This window comes from Radiomyces spectabilis, assembly GCF_025331425.1.
Source record: "Radiomyces spectabilis strain NRRL 2753 chromosome Unknown BYT42scaffold_9, whole genome shotgun sequence".
In the NCBI taxonomy this organism is placed as follows: domain Eukaryota; kingdom Fungi; phylum Mucoromycota; class Mucoromycetes; order Mucorales; family Radiomycetaceae; genus Radiomyces; species Radiomyces spectabilis.
In genome coordinates, this window is record NW_026251934.1 from 41,901 (window position 1) to 58,313 (window position 16,413).

General features: G+C 40.8%; 6 protein-coding genes across 6 annotated transcripts; 3 read left to right on the plus strand and 3 right to left on the minus strand.

Annotated features, from left to right (window-relative positions):
* Positions 1-1,073: 1,073 nt before the first annotated feature.
* BYT42DRAFT_646166 (uncharacterized protein) lies at positions 1,074-2,838 on the plus strand (the record flags this gene model as incomplete). The annotated part of the gene is made up of 4 exons (XM_051572675.1): positions 1,074-1,193; positions 1,265-1,400; positions 1,471-1,694; positions 1,766-2,838. Exons 1-4 carry the CDS (start codon positions 1,100-1,102, stop codon positions 2,836-2,838), a joined length of 1,527 nt encoding a protein of 508 aa, XP_051421387.1. The 5' UTR covers positions 1,074-1,099.
* Positions 2,839-3,696: 858 nt separating this feature from the next.
* BYT42DRAFT_575220 (GPR1/FUN34/yaaH family-domain-containing protein) lies at positions 3,697-4,947 on the minus strand. The gene is made up of 2 exons (XM_051568941.1): positions 4,553-4,947; positions 3,697-4,468 (listed from the first exon to the last, which is right to left on the minus strand). Exons 1-2 carry the CDS (start codon positions 4,817-4,819, stop codon positions 4,034-4,036), a joined length of 702 nt encoding a protein of 233 aa, XP_051421388.1. The 5' UTR covers positions 4,820-4,947; the 3' UTR covers positions 3,697-4,033.
* Positions 4,948-7,897: 2,950 nt separating this feature from the next.
* BYT42DRAFT_575226 (uncharacterized protein) lies at positions 7,898-10,182 on the minus strand. Its single transcript, XM_051568942.1, has 6 exons — positions 9,485-10,182; positions 9,266-9,398; positions 9,016-9,178; positions 8,850-8,943; positions 8,520-8,756; positions 7,898-8,393 (listed from the first exon to the last, which is right to left on the minus strand). The coding sequence occupies exons 1-6, from the start codon at positions 9,796-9,798 to the stop codon at positions 8,123-8,125; spliced, it is 1,212 nt and encodes a 403-aa protein (XP_051421389.1). The 5' UTR covers positions 9,799-10,182; the 3' UTR covers positions 7,898-8,122.
* On the plus strand, positions 9,888-10,239 carry BYT42DRAFT_392146 (uncharacterized protein). The gene has a single exon (XM_051563352.1). It carries the CDS (start codon positions 9,978-9,980, stop codon positions 10,200-10,202), a length of 225 nt encoding a protein of 74 aa, XP_051421390.1. The 5' UTR covers positions 9,888-9,977; the 3' UTR covers positions 10,203-10,239.
* Positions 10,172-11,657, minus strand: BYT42DRAFT_575231 (CRAL-TRIO domain-containing protein). Its single transcript, XM_051568943.1, has 6 exons — positions 11,470-11,657; positions 11,358-11,396; positions 11,031-11,285; positions 10,794-10,971; positions 10,588-10,739; positions 10,172-10,526 (listed from the first exon to the last, which is right to left on the minus strand). Exons 1-6 carry the CDS (start codon positions 11,557-11,559, stop codon positions 10,278-10,280), a joined length of 963 nt encoding a protein of 320 aa, XP_051421391.1. The 5' UTR covers positions 11,560-11,657; the 3' UTR covers positions 10,172-10,277.
* Positions 11,658-13,947: 2,290 nt separating this feature from the next.
* On the plus strand, positions 13,948-14,924 carry BYT42DRAFT_615321 (uncharacterized protein; the record flags this gene model as incomplete). Its single annotated transcript, XM_051571948.1, has 2 exons — positions 13,948-14,054; positions 14,135-14,924. 2 exons carry the CDS (start codon positions 13,948-13,950, stop codon positions 14,922-14,924), a joined length of 897 nt encoding a protein of 298 aa, XP_051421392.1.
* Positions 14,925-16,413: the final 1,489 nt, after the last annotated feature.

Here is a 16,413-nt window from a genome sequence, read left to right on the forward strand (position 1 = left end):
GCACCGGAATCAAAGTTTCCAGGGTTGCTGCAGATGTTGCCCGAAATGGCAAAACCTTAGCATTTTGAAACGAGCAGACGGTTTACCATCAAAAAAATATCGGCCATTGCTACACAACCAAACTGATTCGGTTATTTTATAATTCAATTGATAAAGCCGATAAATATTGTAGATTGTCCCTTGCAGCTATAATGGAATCCATTATCAAATATTTATTGCATGACATATCCTCTCAAGATTTTATTCAGGCAAGCTGCAGATCAGAACAGTCCACGGTTTATGCGAAATCCAAGGCACGAAATTTTTGAAATTCAGAATGTTCTCAGAAATTCCAGGTCTAAGATCTTATAGATTACCCATGTTGTTTAGGATTTAGACTCTTTATTGTGAAATTTATTAGGGAATGCCCTAATGACCATGAAGTATGATAGAATTATTAATGACCAAGTTGTCCAATAAAGGATAGATCCGCTGACATCGAATTTATTGCCTGTGAAGCAGTATTCTATTTGCTTCGATCCAATAACTCTATACACACAATCAAATGTCGAATGCATACGTAAGCAAGCCCCTTTGTTCTAGATAATGTGTGTATAATTCTATTTATTCTATTGGGGTAATAAATTTTACACTTGTAAATGCGAAACGTTGACAGACATCGCCGCAAAACCAGCCAAAATTTTCTGTTCTACATTGCAAGTAATGTTATATGGAACGCCGACAGGCCCCCCAGCTTGCTTTATTTTCATTGTTGAGAGTGGCATAAACTATCTTATGATCTAGTGTATTGCATTGCATTGTATTGTAGTATTGCAGTTTTATCCCAGTTCTTCTTGTCAAAGAACCAACAGCATGGAAGGCTTAAATTATGACCTCTTTTCATTGTTATAGGGCGGTGTGGGGGTAAATGCGGGTCAATGGGTTAAACTGCTGCGTTACTGATAACCAAATATCTGGAGACGATAATGACTGAGCATCCGAGCCTAGTGATTGCCCACTTTGGACTCTTGTGGCTTAGCGTAAGTTTCATGCTGAGAAAGGGCTCCCCGACTTTTTTTTTGGTGTGGTGAAATCATTTTCCCATAGCGACATTTGCACCATGAGCCGATTTCAGAATAAGCGAGCACCCAAGAAATCAAAACCCTCCAATGAGAAACATAAGGAGCCAAAAACCTTTGAGGAGTTTATGGAAGGTGGGAAGCTGTTGGTGCTTTTGGAAACAAAACGAAATAGTCAAAGCTAACGACAAAACTTGCTTGCATAGAGGGTGTGGAGTATGAGGACAAGGGCGAACGTTATGCTACCGGAGATCGTGCGCAACGCAACTATGAACGTGCACTAGAAATGTACAGCAAAGCTCATGTCCTGAACCCTAATGACAGTGATTGCCTTTATAACTGGTACGGTTGCTAAAAAACCGCTGAAAACTTTCATGTGGCATTGTCTAACGAATTAAAAATCTTGGGTTAGGGGTCGCGTCTTATTCCTGTTGCTCAACTTTTTACCAGCACATACATTGCCGGAAGAGAAATTGGAACGTGTTGACAGATCTATCGAGAAATTTCGACAGGCTCTTTCGTTGGAGCCTAACAAAACCGACGTTCAGTTTAACCTCGGTCAAGCGCTGCACTTGCGTTCCGAAATCCTGCAAGAAACGACCGAAATCGATGGTGCATACAGAGATTCGGCTATGGGTAACGAACAAAATAGGACAAAAAGCTTGATAAAAGAAGGGTGACTAATGGGACCTCGTATGATATTACAGCGCTGCAGGAAGCCATCGATTTGTTTGATACTGTTTACAAGTTGCAGGAGGAGGAATATAAGGGATCACAATCTGCAACCGAGAAAGAAGGGGAAAACGAGGAGCAAGACGTGACAATGCAAGATTCACAGGAAGAAAAGGAAGAGGTGAAAGAAAGTCAAGGAGATGTGACGACAGTAACGCAAGTAGAAGCAACCACTGTGCAGTCATTGATTGAAACACTCCTTTCAGGAGCTGAGGCAATGAGCACCATGGCATCTCTTTTGGCCTCAGTTGCAGCTTCCATGGACTTGTTCAACAAAGCACGCCGAAACTTATCCATGGCGGAGAAATGGCTTTCGGAGATCCCTGAAACGGACAAGGATCATAAGCAGTTACGGATTCAAATCAATTTGAAAGAAGCTCAGACTTTTGCAGCCATGGCGGACCGCTCCTTTTTGGCGTCAAATCAAGTCGATCGCAGTCTGTACGACCAAGCCATACAGAGATTGGATGATATTGTTGAGCGAATGGAACCAAGACATGTGGAAGCATGCTGTGATCGTGGAGATGTGTTAACGTCGTATGCTCAGGCGCTTGTCGATCAAAGCGAGAAAACCAAGACTCCTCTGGTTCCGGAAACAAGTGGAAAGGAGGTTTGGCAACTTTATTCACAGGCGAATAAATCCTTCCAAGTCGCCTTGCAGATTGAATCAAAAAATCTCAGCATTCTCAACAAACTGGGAGATCTCAGTATTGCTCGCGCACGCCTGCCATTACCCGTGGCCGAACGAAACAAACTGCAGTTACTGAAAAATGCCGAATTTTACTTCAAGCAAGCGGTGGACACCGATAAACAAGTACTGACGAGCGGCTGGATTGGCTGGGCTTTCAGTGCGTGGACTGTGGAAGCCTGGGGTAACGTTCAAGGCAAGAAGTCGGAAGCTGGAAAAATCATTCAGACATGGATAAAACGCGGAGGCCGAGGTAGCCTATTCCAAGACATGGTGGATGATAATGATACACTGGATCCCGAATTTGTGAGATGGGCTAGTGACTCATTTTTTGATGGGGAGGACAGCGATAGTGATTGATCACCTCGGCCACCCAAAATTGTATATAGCACAACAGACAGGACTTCTCGAATTAGATTCGTTGTCATACCATCTTCACACGCATGTCCTTAGCCACAAATTTCAGCTTTTTATAAAAAAGGAGATTTTTGAAATCTTTTTTAAGCTTTTTTTTTTTTTGGTTATTTTCATAAATTGGCTCCTCAAAAATGTCTCATTCACGTTGGTTATTGCATTGCCGTCTGATATGTATCATGCAGCCAAAGTTCCGAAAATAGCATCCTGTCACCATAACTGAGCCTGCAGCTGATTTTTGCTTTCAAAAAGGCTAAATTTCTTTTGTCTCCGAACAATGGGCGTTTATGTGTGGATGGGTGACACAACTGATTTTCAGTGCGACACTGCACTAATCTGTGAATGGGAAATATAAAGTGAAAGCTGCGTTAAGCTTGGACAGAAGGAGGAATCCAAGCTTTTCATGATGTTAGCCTTTTCATGCAAATCAGTAGTTAAAAGAGGGCGATCAAGGGGGGAAAAGATTATGAATTAGCATTCGGACCAAAAAAAGGTAAACACAAAGCTATAATTATGCATGATCCATGCATAACCCTTGATTGTCCTCGCGTGATCTACAGTGCTATCATGCCAAACATGCTACCTTTTTGGTCCGCCGGTAATCCATGACAAAAATAGTGCTAAAAAAATAAGGATGCTCGTATTTCCCGATTTGTCGGATGTGCGTCGCTTAAAGGGTATCAAAAATGATGCTTGGGCGTGGGTCTTTGTACGCTGTAGAAATACAGAAAAGAAAACCAGGAAGGGTTTTTGCTACATCTATCAAGGACACAAGAAAATCGGAATTCACAAAAAAGCACAGCAAAAAAAAAAAAAAAAAAAAAAAAGAATGGGTCGAAATCTTTTGAAAACTTTATGTTCATTCTGTTTTTCTTTGTTCTTTTTTTGACTTTTCTTCTTGCTTACTAGAGATTAAATAATTAGATGCCATTGTGTAAAAAAAAAAAAAGAAAGAACAAAAGTTATGGAAAGAATCGATATCTTATATGAGGACAAACATTAATGGTCACGATATGAAAATAATACGACAGGAAAAAAGAGAAAGGGAATAAAGCTGGAATATGGTTAAGCAAAAGAAAAAGAAAAAAAGATAAAGAAAAACAATATTAGAAGGAAACACAAGTAGTCATAGTCGTATTATTTAAGAGAGACGACCGACAGGCAAGAGGAAGTAGGAAGAGTCCTTTGTAAGCAAACCAGACAGCGCATTGTACCAAGCGATGATGGCAGTGATGACACCGAAAGCACCACCAGCAACCTGGGTGGTGACGCTATTGTTGAATTTGGCGGCGGCAAGAAGGACAAAGGTGATGAAAAGACAAAAGAACAAGCTCACGAGACCTACGGACGAACGGTGGGAAGCGATCAAAAGCAATGCAGTGAAAATAGCCCATGATATAAGATAGATGCCCAATGATCGCTCAAGGACCATCACATCCACTTTGCCGTAAGCGCCCAAAATGTCAGCACCAGGAATGAAAATCAAAGCATACGAGAGCCAGAAACCGCCGTAGCTCGAGAAGGCGGTGGCACCAAATGTATTGCCAGTGAGGAATTCCCACATACCAGCACACAACTATTAAAACACATGAGCAACGTCAATTATAAATGGAAATAGAATAACAATTGGGATATATAAGGAGGAGGAAAAAAAATTTACCTGGACGACGCCACCATAAAAGAAGGCCAAACCAACCACAACGTTGCTGGGACCAGCAGCAGGCACACCAGCGCCAGCGTTATGAAGAGAGAGGACAAAGGTTGTCAATGCGAATGCGCTAAGACCAAGAGGACCTGGGTTGGCGATAGTGGGTGCGGCGAAAAGAGATTGTGGAGTACTGGCGGTAGTAGCCACAGGGTAGTGCTTGGATTCAACGTCCAAATGACGTTCATCAAGTTGATGGTCAGCGGCAGCAGGCATCGACATGGTTGGGAAAAAAAATTAAGAGGGTTGAGTTAGAAAAGGGAAAAGGTAGAAAAAAAATTCAAAAACAAAAAAGATAAAAAGAAGCCAAACTTAATCTCGTTTTTATATCAAAATTGGAGAAAAGAAGGGGCTGAATTGAAAGCGCTGGTTGGTCGTCGTTTGGGGTTACAAGAAGTAGGGGGGAACACAGATGGGGGAGATTGACCCAAATGGAGGTTTCGCAGGCAGGTGGACAAAAAGACAGGCGACAAAAACACTGAAAAAAGAAACATGCATCTAACCTTTGATTGGCTATATTTCTAATTTTTAAACTCGGCATGCTTTCATCGAAAAAGAGAAAGCCATTCTTTTCCTCTTTGAATTTACTAAGAAATTCCCCGAAAAAGGCTATAAGTGGAATCGGTTCTTGTTCTTTAGAAACTAGGTAACGGTCGGCATGGAAAACCCTTAATTCTGCATAGTGGAAAGATGGAAAAGATATTGAGTAAGACTGATTGGGTTCCAGCGATAAAACGGGTTTGAGGCTCATAAAATTTTTTTCACGGCAGCGTTACCATAAACGGATCATCTCCCGGACATTCTCTTGAGCCGGCGACGATACAACGGAAGTGCACCAGTCAGCTTGCGTGTGAAAAAAACATATTCCAAGTGTTGAACCTGGGGTTTTCTCATCATGCCATGTTCTCAATGCACTGCCGGATGCGGAAAAGCTCCAGGATTCATTCATTCCTTTGCTTTTCGTTGTCGCCAACGGAAGTAGATCGGTATTTTACCATAAATTAATCAAATCAAATCATCCCTGTGATTTTGGCAGACATGGCCGCACTGTTGCCGTCAAAAAAAAAAGAAAACAAGACCGATTTTAGGTCCATTTATTTCTGAAACTGGGGTTGTGACACAAGAGATCACTCATAATTTGAAATGTTACACGAGCCCACTAACGCTTCTTTTTGGACCTGGGCTGTTCACCTAGGTCAAATGGCTGATGGCACCATGCAGAGGGATGCGCATGGGTAAATTTTTATTGTTATGCCGAAACTGGGATTTGACTTTTTGGTTTCAAGGGAAAACAATAGCTCAATCAATCTTGATTCTCTACCGCGGAAGATCGCATTCAGCCATCGTAGCACAATCGCAGATTCTACACGGTGAAAGAAAAGTGCCTTTTTTTTTATTTTTGCAAGTATTAAATTTTTTTTTCGACCTATAGCAGTATATTTTCTCCCCAGATTTTTGGTGGTATTTCTTCGGTTGTTCGTTGGATGATGTCACCTCTTGATGAGTTGACTAGCTTGCAACCATCTTTAACTCGGGTTTACCATCAAGAGGTCAATATGAAAAAAAAAAAGTCATCAGCCCGTCCCAATTTACGAGGTCAAGAGAAAAACATTAGTCTAACCACATGAGGCGCCTCTTTTTTTTTTTGGGTTACAAACTAAGACTGTCAAAAAGAGAACACCGTTCTTGTGACGAAACCTTTTTGATAATGCTCGGCATAGCTCGAGAACAATAATGATGGTCTCCGAAGAGAAGCCGTCGAAGCTCACTTTATTATGATTGATTTACATACCAATGGTCACTATCGACATCTATTGAGACGTAGGAAATGTAACGAAACAGACTGCATGCTTCGAAGCTTCGTGTTACTTTACAGCCGCAGTCCATGAAGTAAACCATAGTCGCTGATTAAGGAGGACGTTGGCGAACACAAATAGCCAATTCTTTTTGTGCGGTTATGCATGCGGCATGCCAATCTAAAGGGGCAAAAAGGAAGTCAAACGCCAGATAAGATATTAAGGAGTGCCTTTTTTTGTATACAAAAATGCAGTCGATCCATGTAATGATGAAGACGAGTTTTGGGATTGAAAATAATAGGGGCAAGACGACAATGCGATATTCTTTTACTGCATGTATGTGCACAATGTTGACGTCCCACGCCGTCATGGAAGATTATCGGTAAAGGCATGAAAAGTTGCATTATCGGTATTGTTTGCATGATGAATGTTGCGGTTTCCTTTCGAAATACCTCATGTCGTCTTGCAGATAGAAAAAACTTATTAGGATTATTTCAATTTGGTAACTATAATGAGCAAGGACCATGTCAGTGATTGAGATGCTAATGTGACAAAATATGGCATGAGATCTTCTAATGAAAACCATTTCGGAGACCATCATTCCGTAATAATTATGATGAAAAAAAAAAAGCTTCTGATTCAACAGTGCAAACAAAAACCTTAACCAAAATAAGGTGTATTCTAGTTATTCCCCATACTATGCTTCTTCAACGGCACAGAGATGATGCATTCGCGTTCGGTATATGCTGATACTGCTATCGAAAAGACATCATGCCGATGGCAAGCCTATCGACGGCTCTTTTCATCCGATATCGTACTGATTAGCAAGTCAGATATCTGCTAACGCTGAAAATCATATGCCGCATGATCCGGTTACCCGTTATCTACATGTTACTTTTCGTGTCCCATTTAACATCATGGAGGAACATAACATAACATGGCATTTTCAGAAACCGGGTGAAATCATATAGATCAGTTTTGCTTTAACGAGTACTGTTCTTTTGTTGGAGCAGACAGCTTCTAAAATCAGACTCATGTTTTGTTGTCAATGTTACGTTTGTGATTGATTTCTCTACATTCGCATCTGTGCCACCATGGACTGTTCTCCATAGTGTCGGAACATAGACCATCAAGCGTAAACAACGAACACTGACCAATAGAATTAGTCACCAGACATCGAAATTACTGTATCTGCAAGAACCTAGTACGGTGTGAAGGATCCAGAAACTGATATCCGACACATTACATGAACACAGAAACTGGTGACATTGTGGTCCGTCACGATTGAATCATGAAAGCCTGGGAAATGGGAAAATGTTTAACACTTTTTGTTCTTGATGCAATTGACCGTTTTCACACAACAAAACGCTATTGGGGCATCAACTGAGTTTTTATGTAACATAAATGATCGAGCCCGGATTTCACTTTAGCAACAAGCACATGGTGTTGTAAGAGTTTTTTTTTTTTTTTTTTTTTTTTTTTTTTTTTAGCTCCTTCCTGTGTTCCCGAATATGAAGTCAACTGTACGTGGTGGACTTTGTAACTTTGAGAAAATGCTGGATCCGAGGTCAGAAGGTAACCATGTTGAACAATGTAAAGAACATAATAACCAAAGATGAGGATGGATAAAAACATGTAAAACGGGTTGTATATTATATGATGCTAAATGACTTTTTTCTATTACATGGAAACTGCCAAACGACTTTTTAAAATCATGGTTTGCGGCTCATTACCAGCATAACCCTCCGCGGAACTGTATGCATTCTAAGTCTAATTCCCAGATATCAATATGTTCCAGTGCCCATTCGCCTTCCTTGTTCATGTATGACTTCTCCTTGCGCATGATCTCTCCCATGTCGATATTTTTGTTATCATTCTTTTGGTCCGTGAGGCTTTCCCAGATGTTCGGATGCTCCTGGTGACAAGCAAAGCTCCTTTCGCTGTATACAACGGGAATATCAAATGTCCACGCGGCAGTACAAATAAACTCAATGTCCATCCTAAAATTCGTCGGTTTAGTGATATCGATGCTTGCTTCACTCCTGAAAAGGATCACCGTATCCCCTTCTTTTTTTTTACGCTTTTCCTTTTTTTTCCCTGGTAAACTGTTTCCTTCCTTGACCTACCATGCTATTCCGCCCGCTTCACGATAGCCTCGGGGGATTTTCCATGTATCACGGTGTGCCATGGTGAAATCACCTGCCTGATCCGCTATACGTAAAATGTTGTCCGTAGTCACTTTTGTAGGCTCGGGGAGTTCAAAGTTGCCCCAGTCTTGCTCATGCAACCGACATGAGTTGTACAACGTATCATCGTCCGGGAACGGTGGTAAGCGCACAATTGAAGGTGGTAAATTGTCATGACTATAACAACGTTGCATTGTTTCCCGTTAGTTCAATCTTTTTGCATTGACAGTAAACAAGCAGTAAAAGATCGAGCCAAAAAAAAATACTCACATATTATGGCGATCTTGGAATTGCAGATAGATGATTCCTTTCTGGAACACTCGCGATTTGATGGCATTATGGAAATTATGCGACCAAATATCATCTTGCGTACATCAGGAGCAATGAATAACGTAGCCCAGCGATCATACAGATAATTTCTATGGTTTCCGCTTACCTTGATTGGTGCAGACGATAAATTCACCGCGAGCAAAACGGATTCCCACATTTTTCCCTTCAAATTCGTGTAACGGTGAGTTGCCTCGGTTGGGGAGGACTTTGTGTATTTTTTCAGGGACAGAGATGATGCGATATGTTAAATACTGGGATCGGCGGAATCTCTGACAAACAACCGAGGAAAACCAAATGTTAATGAGTTATCCATCGTGGCCATTTTTCTGCTGGTATGAGTTCCTTTAATCACTTACAAATGCATCAATGACTCGACGGTGATCATTCGGTGGATTCCATTCAACAATCAATAATTCGATTTTCTCTTTGGTATGCTCCGCCAATAAGTAAGCGCTGTCGATAAAATTCTGGAATCGATGGTGCTGATTGCTATGACAATAGATCATCCAATTGTTATTTATGATCAATGACCTTGTCGTCTATTGAAACAATTGCATAAAAACAAGACTACCTACCCCGCATAGTCATCCATTCGAGTGACAATAACAATGGATAAATAGTAAGAAGGTCCACTACCGGGATCAAGACACTGTTCCCACTGTGTTTTCGAAACCGAAATTCCCTTTATCTTTGCAGTGTTCGCTAGGCAACCTGGTTGGCTACTAGAATCGGATGAACGGGCACGATCCTTCTCCAATCTCCAGCTACTGAGAACAGTAGATGATTGAGACGACCCTCCGTTAGAGACCAACAACAGGGGTATCAATAACAAAGAAATAGCACATAAGACAAAAACAGTCAACGTTCTCTTGGACAGCCCCATCTTCATCGGCACAATGACAACAACGACCAAGGAGAAACGAGAAGGGACTGGAGAACGACTCAGCGGAGAAACGGCATCGATTTTCTTCGGTGCGCCCTGGGTTTAAAAAAAGAAAAAAGAGAACTTTTCCTTCCAGGAAGCTTAATTGACACCGGCAAAAAGGACGCCATTCAACTTTTTTTCGTATGTATTCTTTATACATAAATCAATGTAATAGAACCCTCGCAAATAATATCGTTACTCCTCAGGGTACTTGCCCACTGTGTGAAGCGACACTGCTTATTAGATCTTTTTTCTATGTGGCCATGAATATCCGTGGTTACACGAATTACGCTGATTGGCCCGGTATCGACGCAGGGCCACCACCACACACATCCAGCCCGAATTTCCCAGCGGCTTATGCGGTCTAACGATTAGATTTGTATTCATCAACGACATCCAAGAAATATAACACAATATAGCAACATCAGCGAAACTAGTGAAATCTATAATTGGCAAAGTGATCGATTGGTTGAAGCTGCCTCCATAATATCTGTATTATACACTGTGGACACTTGCTCATTGGCATCCGTTGGGTTGAGTAACGATCCCTCTGAGCGTATCGGTACACATCCCCCAGGCATTTGGTCACATGTACATGTGCCACCAAGAAAGTCAGGTAGATTTTCCGCGTCAATGTGCTCCAACAGGACATTCTTGAAATCTTTGCCTAAGATTTGGACTTTGTCCAATGTCTACAACAAAAATGCTTTAGCCTTTTGTGTCACTGCGCAGGCTATTGGCAACCAATCTTACTCCTGGATTTAGCCAAGGACGAATGACCTTCCACATCATAACAAAAGCTGACGGCGCATTAATAATAAATAATCGGTGCAAGGTCTCTGGGTAGTAATGCTGCACAATATCAGCCACAGCTTTAAGATGATAAAGAGCGTTCATGTGGAACTCTAGTTTGCTTTTTGTTAGTGTCTATTTTTCTTGGGCTCATCCGCATAACGTACGTCGGATTCCCATGTTTGAGCAGTCAAAAATGACGGTTTCACGGTGAATGATACGCTGTAATCGTTCGCTGCTTTCTTTCATAATCACCCGCCCAACAAACTCTTGACATGCCACTTGATAGTTGGTGATCTGTTCGCTCGTCAACTCATTTCCTAGTGCTTTAGAATTGTGGTATCCCTGTCGTTAACAATAGATCAGTCAAGACGAACTGCATAACTCGTCGATGATCATTTTACCGTTCGATCGATCAGAATTGGGTGACCTTCTTTATCAAATTTATGGAAGCAGTCACCGCCAATGAGCGAGCCGATTTTGAGAGTGGTGGTGGATAAACCTGGATGCACGCCCAAATCGCCATCTTGAACATATTTGTATCCACGTACCGAGAGCAACAACGGTAATTTGTTGCTATTAGTAGCCACGGGAATGCTGTCAATGTCATTTTCTTTTCTCCATGCCAACGTTTCCTGTAACTGTCTTTGTGCCCCATGCTAATTGATTATCACCCAATTTTTTTTTTCAATATGGTATAGTTCATGTAAGACAGGAATATTTTTGCATACCACATCCCATGCATTTGCTACGAGGAATTGTAAGAAATACTATGCCGTGAGAGAGCACCAACAAACTGTCAGCGATGAACCGACGTCTTGCGCAATCGAATGTTCAACACACCTCATCCGTCAATTGGGGAATGTCATTGCCAACGGCTTGTTTCAACAATTGCAGTAGCTTCTGTTGCTCCTCTTTGGATTTATGGGTCATTTTTCTTTGTCACACCAAGAGAAAAAGGAAACAAAGTGAGGGTTGGATAATGATGAAAGACAACTTGGATTCACAGCATAAATGAAACTAAGCTCTTTCTGGAATCAATTCACGCGGCGATTTAATCCCCGACAGGCGCCATGTGTGATGTATGGTATTTACATGGACGTGTTTCTGAGATGACCTTAAGTTTATGCAATGATGTGAAATTCCGTCAAAAGAGGGATACAACGAGAATACTCCACCAACTTATTTTCTCTCTTTGATCGTTGTTGCGAAGATCGTTGCAATTCAAATTGATGTAAATGACGCTGACGAAAAGGGAGGCATGGTCTTGGGGAAACATGTAAAAGGGGCTTTTGGTGGAAACACAAAGAGACGGAGGTTATTGCGCGCAAATTGCGGAGTGTGTCCGGTCAAAGGAGCATCGAGGAGATGGGGAAGCTGGCGATCAATTGCTCGTTGTAGAAGGGTTCAATGGATCAATGTATGCCTGCTATGGTAGTTCGAGATGGAAGCAAAATGATATCAACAGCTTGGACAGTCGACATAACATAACTTCAGCTCCAAAAGTCGATCCCATTTATCCCGTCATAAATAAAATTACTGTTTTTTTCTATCATAATACAACAATTAAGCTTGAGCAGGTGTTCTTTACGTTGTTCATTAAACTTTTTTTTTTTGGTCAGTGTTGCAATGAAAACTTGATTGATCAAATTACAAAGAATAGTAAGGGAAGTGTCGAGGAACTCCCTGATGCGGTTGGGCCAATTGCATTACCAACGATCGAAAACCCTGAAGTGGATGACCCTCGGTTTTAATAAGATGATAAAAAACAAATGAAAACCGTGGCTCAAGTAAAATAAGGCATACAGCGTGCGTTGTTGGCTAGCAGCAGATTCAAAAAAAAGGGAAACTATTCGAGGAAAAGGGTTCCGACCCATGGTTTTTTCAAATCGATCTTCACGCTATGGGCAGATAAACGGGGAAAAGGAGCAAAAATAAAATAAAATAAAAAAAACATTGGAAGGTGGAAGCACACATAAAAGTTACTACTGCGTTGTGTTTAACCTTTTTTATTATTATTATTATTTCAACGTTTTGAAAACTGTCGAGTTTTGACATATTCTGTTCTCACGATGATTTGAAATGCTGCTAATTTTATTGAAAAAGAGGTGTCGTTTCTTCTTGAATGCTTGAATAGGCTCAAATTTCAGCCTGAGCCCTGCGTGGTGGCGCCTCAGGGGCTACTTTTTTTCAGTAGGACTGGAGACAACTGCGGAGTATGATGAAACGGAGGCAGTGGCCGGGCAAGGAGGGTCCCTTTTGGGGTGAAGAAAAAAAATTACTTTTTTCGACTCCAAACGCCGTGATGAATAGATTGTAGACCCACCCGAAGGAGAATACTTTCGAAGAGAAAAAGAAAAACAAGATTAAGATTGGTTTCTATATTTCCTTTTTTCCTCGCGATTTTTTTTCATTTCTTTACTAGGGGAAAAGAAAGGTAACCTGCGCGGGCCCACTCTTTTTTAATATATCCCTAAGCGACCAGAAAAATAAAGATTTCGCACTGTGACGGGGATTCAAACATGGATGGCAGTTGCATAAACACACAAGCAAGCGGGCACATAAATCGATACGATATTAATCCGGCCCACATCTCCTTTCCAGAAAGCAGATGGTTGTCTAAGGAACATGAGTGACATATCCTCTCTGTCATTCTTTAAGATACTTCCGGCGTCTCCGTATTAAGCTCGAGGATTACTATGTATATCGTTATTTATACATATATGAATTATTTGTATATGTTTTGCTCCAAAGGTATAAAGAAATCAACATTTGGAGTTGAAAAAAAAAAAAAAACCATCGAGTATTTCACTTTTTTTTTACTGTCTATTGACGGCATCCAATAATCTTGCAAATTTCAAATTCACGGGAACATTGAAATATTTCTTCTTCTTCAACTTTGCTTCTTTTCGTTTCTCTTTTACTATTATGTCACAACAACCAGCGTTCACGCGTTGCCCTCATTGCCCAAAAAGTAAGTTGTCCTTTTTGTATCTGTCTCTTTTTTTTTTTCGATGTTTATTCTTGCTATTCTTCCTCAGCCGAAGCTGATCACTCTATTGAGAAACTTTCTCCTGTGTTTTCTTTTTTTCTTGTCTTCTTTTTATTTTATTTTTACTTTCTACCTTCAGTTACTCGATACATTTTTTTAACTGATCACATTGTATTTACTTTACTTTTATTTTTTCTCTCTCCTTTGGACGCTTTTTTTTTAGTCTTTGCTACACGATCCAATTTGTAAGTAGTGGTATCCAATCAAGTTTTCGTGGTCATTTGTAGAAAAAATGGACTAAGATATCTATTTTTCTTAGAAAACGCCACATGGAGAATCCAAACATCCACAACGTTCCGTATGTTCGCAGCCGCGATCAAAAAAGATGGAAAGGCCACGCCAAAAAGGTGATCTCCAAAGCAGAAACAAGTGAAAGGTACGGATACGAGGGGTTTTCCTTACTTTTTTTTTTTTCTTCAACATGCAGGTCAACTGATCATGATTTTTACGTTTTAGAATGCGCAAATGGCGTGCCGAAAATAGAGACAAAAACAAACGCAACGATCTTCGATGCCGCGTTTATCGTCTTGCACGACAGAAATTTGGTGAGCAAGATTCGCCAGAAAAGCAAACTTTTATCCGAGAAGAGATCGCAAGACGATTAGGCAAGCGTATGCTGATGGAGCAACGGGAAAAAGAGCTGCAACAACAACGTCAACAGCGACAACATGAAAAGCAGGAGCTGGAGCAGGATCAGAGTGAGCAGAAACAAAAACAACGAAAACAAAAACAACAACATCATTTGTATCAACAGCCACAACAAGAACCCACAAACCAAGATTGGTCATGTCACTCCACCACCAACACTTTGGTGGAATTGCCGTTCTACAGTGCGCCTGGTCGAAAAATTGAACTTCCTTCCATTCGTTGTCAGTTTGACCGCTGGACCCCACCGTCCTCGCCGATGTCAGTATCTCCTATCCTGCCGCATTTATCACCCTGCTTTTTGCAGCGCAGAACGAGCAGTAGCAGCATCAGCAGCGTAGGCAGCATTGGTAGCACAAACACATCCACTACCATGGGATCGCGCTTTTCTCATTCGGCCTTCTCTGTCCATCAAAAATCCGCCCCTGAAGATAACGTTGCACTCCCGCCAATGCAATCATTGCTGTCTGGTATGCCGTCGCCGGTCTTGCATCCCACACCCCGTCGATCGCCCTCGATCAACTATGCTCCTCACACCAAGGTTTTGGATGAATTCGTAGGCTTTGTTCTGAAGAATGCGGACCCATATCCAACCGCCTAATCACATACAGAAGATAAAAAAAAAGTATTCCCTTTGACGCATTTTCCCATTCTCAATCCTTCTCATCCCTTTCATTCTTCTTTTTTTTTATTTTAAGTTTCCTTTTTTTTTTCTTCTTCTCCACAACATATAGCACTGTTAACACATCCATTCCCCCATAATAAGCTTCCACACAACATAATGTATACCAACATCTCGCAACTTGATTTAGCTTTTTTTCCCTTTTCCCATTTGCCAAACAAAAAGGAGCAGATATAGTTTCATTCATTTTTTTTCTCTTGTTTCTTTTTACTCAAATAATCACGCATATCTCTGCAGATCCATTTACTGTTATTTGGTGCTTTGTTTATATCCATGTCGCAAACACAACCCAGTGAGTGACTTGACCAATTCAAATTCCGGCATTATTGCTTTTGAAGCATTCCATTCACAACCTTGGCAATAATCCAGACTCATTTTTGTTACAATTCGCAGATAACTAAGCCCTTTGACCTAGTTTTTTTTTTTTCCTTTTTTAAAAAAGGAAAAAAAAACAGACATTGAAATTGCAAGCTGAGCCGTAGTATGCGATCATGTTGACAAATGACAAGCATCATGCATACTTGTTCGTTAGGCTTTCATTATTATATTCCAATCATCTAGTTAGTATAACCAGTTACAGCAGTATAAGCTGCATCATTGTCGGCAGACTATTATTATTATTATTTACTGTTTCAGATCTGAATATGTCGAATTGTACTGATTGTCATGCTCAAGCACAGTGTCATTCTCATGTGATGAAACCTAACTTACTTTGTGTTATTTGTCTAAAACTGTCATCCATGTCAGTGGATGATCCGAAAGAATTTTTTTTCCATTTTACAATCTGATCTTATAGAATAGTTATCCAACCCCGCACCAAGCTATCGGTATCTGATGATCTTTTTTCTTCACACATGCTTGTGATATAGAACAAAGCAGTAGATTTCATGACGGTCTATGAAGCTGTACACATCAATATCTACTGTATGTATAGTATATTATCTAGTAGCAGCTTTTAGGAAGCTCATCTTGCAAGCACAAGGCGAGAGCCAGAACCATTGCACTGAGCAAGCGAAAGAGACACTTTCAGTAAAAACACGACATCTGTTTGTATTCATGTCTGTTACACAAGGATGATGCCAGGTCGGCATTCAATGAAAATTCTCGGCCCATTTCCGCACTTTATCCTTTGTATATCTGTTCCTCACTTTGTTTCGCTAATTTGACGTGATTGTTCATGTCAGCATTATCTGCTAGTACGATAACAAGTGGTTACCAGAAACTCACTGTTAACTGGATGAATGCTGTAACATCCTTGCAGGAGCTTATGGTACAGCCAAATGATTCCAGTGTTGTACACATATCACAGCAGATAAGTCCATTACCCATGCGAGAACCACTGTGCAATCAATTATTTTAACGCCGAATTGTCGATAGTAATAGAACCAAGACATGAGAAATCGACAAG

Coding starts and splice junctions, on each gene's coding strand:
- BYT42DRAFT_575226 (XM_051568942.1), bottom strand. CDS start 9,798: ATGAAGATGGGGCTGTCCAAGAGAACGTTGACTGTTTTTGTCTTATGT. Junction 8,944..9,015: donor TATCGTCTGCACCAATCAAG/GTAAGCGGAAAC, acceptor GATGTACGCAAG/ATGATATTTGGTCGCATAAT. Junction 8,757..8,849: donor TTCCAAGATCGCCATAATAT/GTGAGTATTTTT, acceptor ACGTTGTTATAG/TCATGACAATTTACCACCTT.
- BYT42DRAFT_575220 (XM_051568941.1), bottom strand. CDS start 4,819: ATGTCGATGCCTGCTGCCGCTGACCATCAACTTGATGAACGTCATTTG. Junction 4,469..4,552: donor TTTATGGTGGCGTCGTCCAG/GTAAATTTTTTT, acceptor GTGTTTTAATAG/TTGTGTGCTGGTATGTGGGA.
- BYT42DRAFT_392146 (XM_051563352.1), top strand. CDS start 9,978: ATGTATTCTTTATACATAAATCAATGTAATAGAACCCTCGCAAATAAT.
- BYT42DRAFT_575231 (XM_051568943.1), bottom strand. CDS start 11,559: ATGACCCATAAATCCAAAGAGGAGCAACAGAAGCTACTGCAATTGTTG. Junction 11,397..11,469: donor TTCCCCAATTGACGGATGAG/GTGTGTTGAACA, acceptor CTCACGGCATAG/TATTTCTTACAATTCCTCGT. Junction 10,527..10,587: donor GTCCTTGGCTAAATCCAGGA/GTAAGATTGGTT, acceptor TTTTTGTTGTAG/ACATTGGACAAAGTCCAAAT.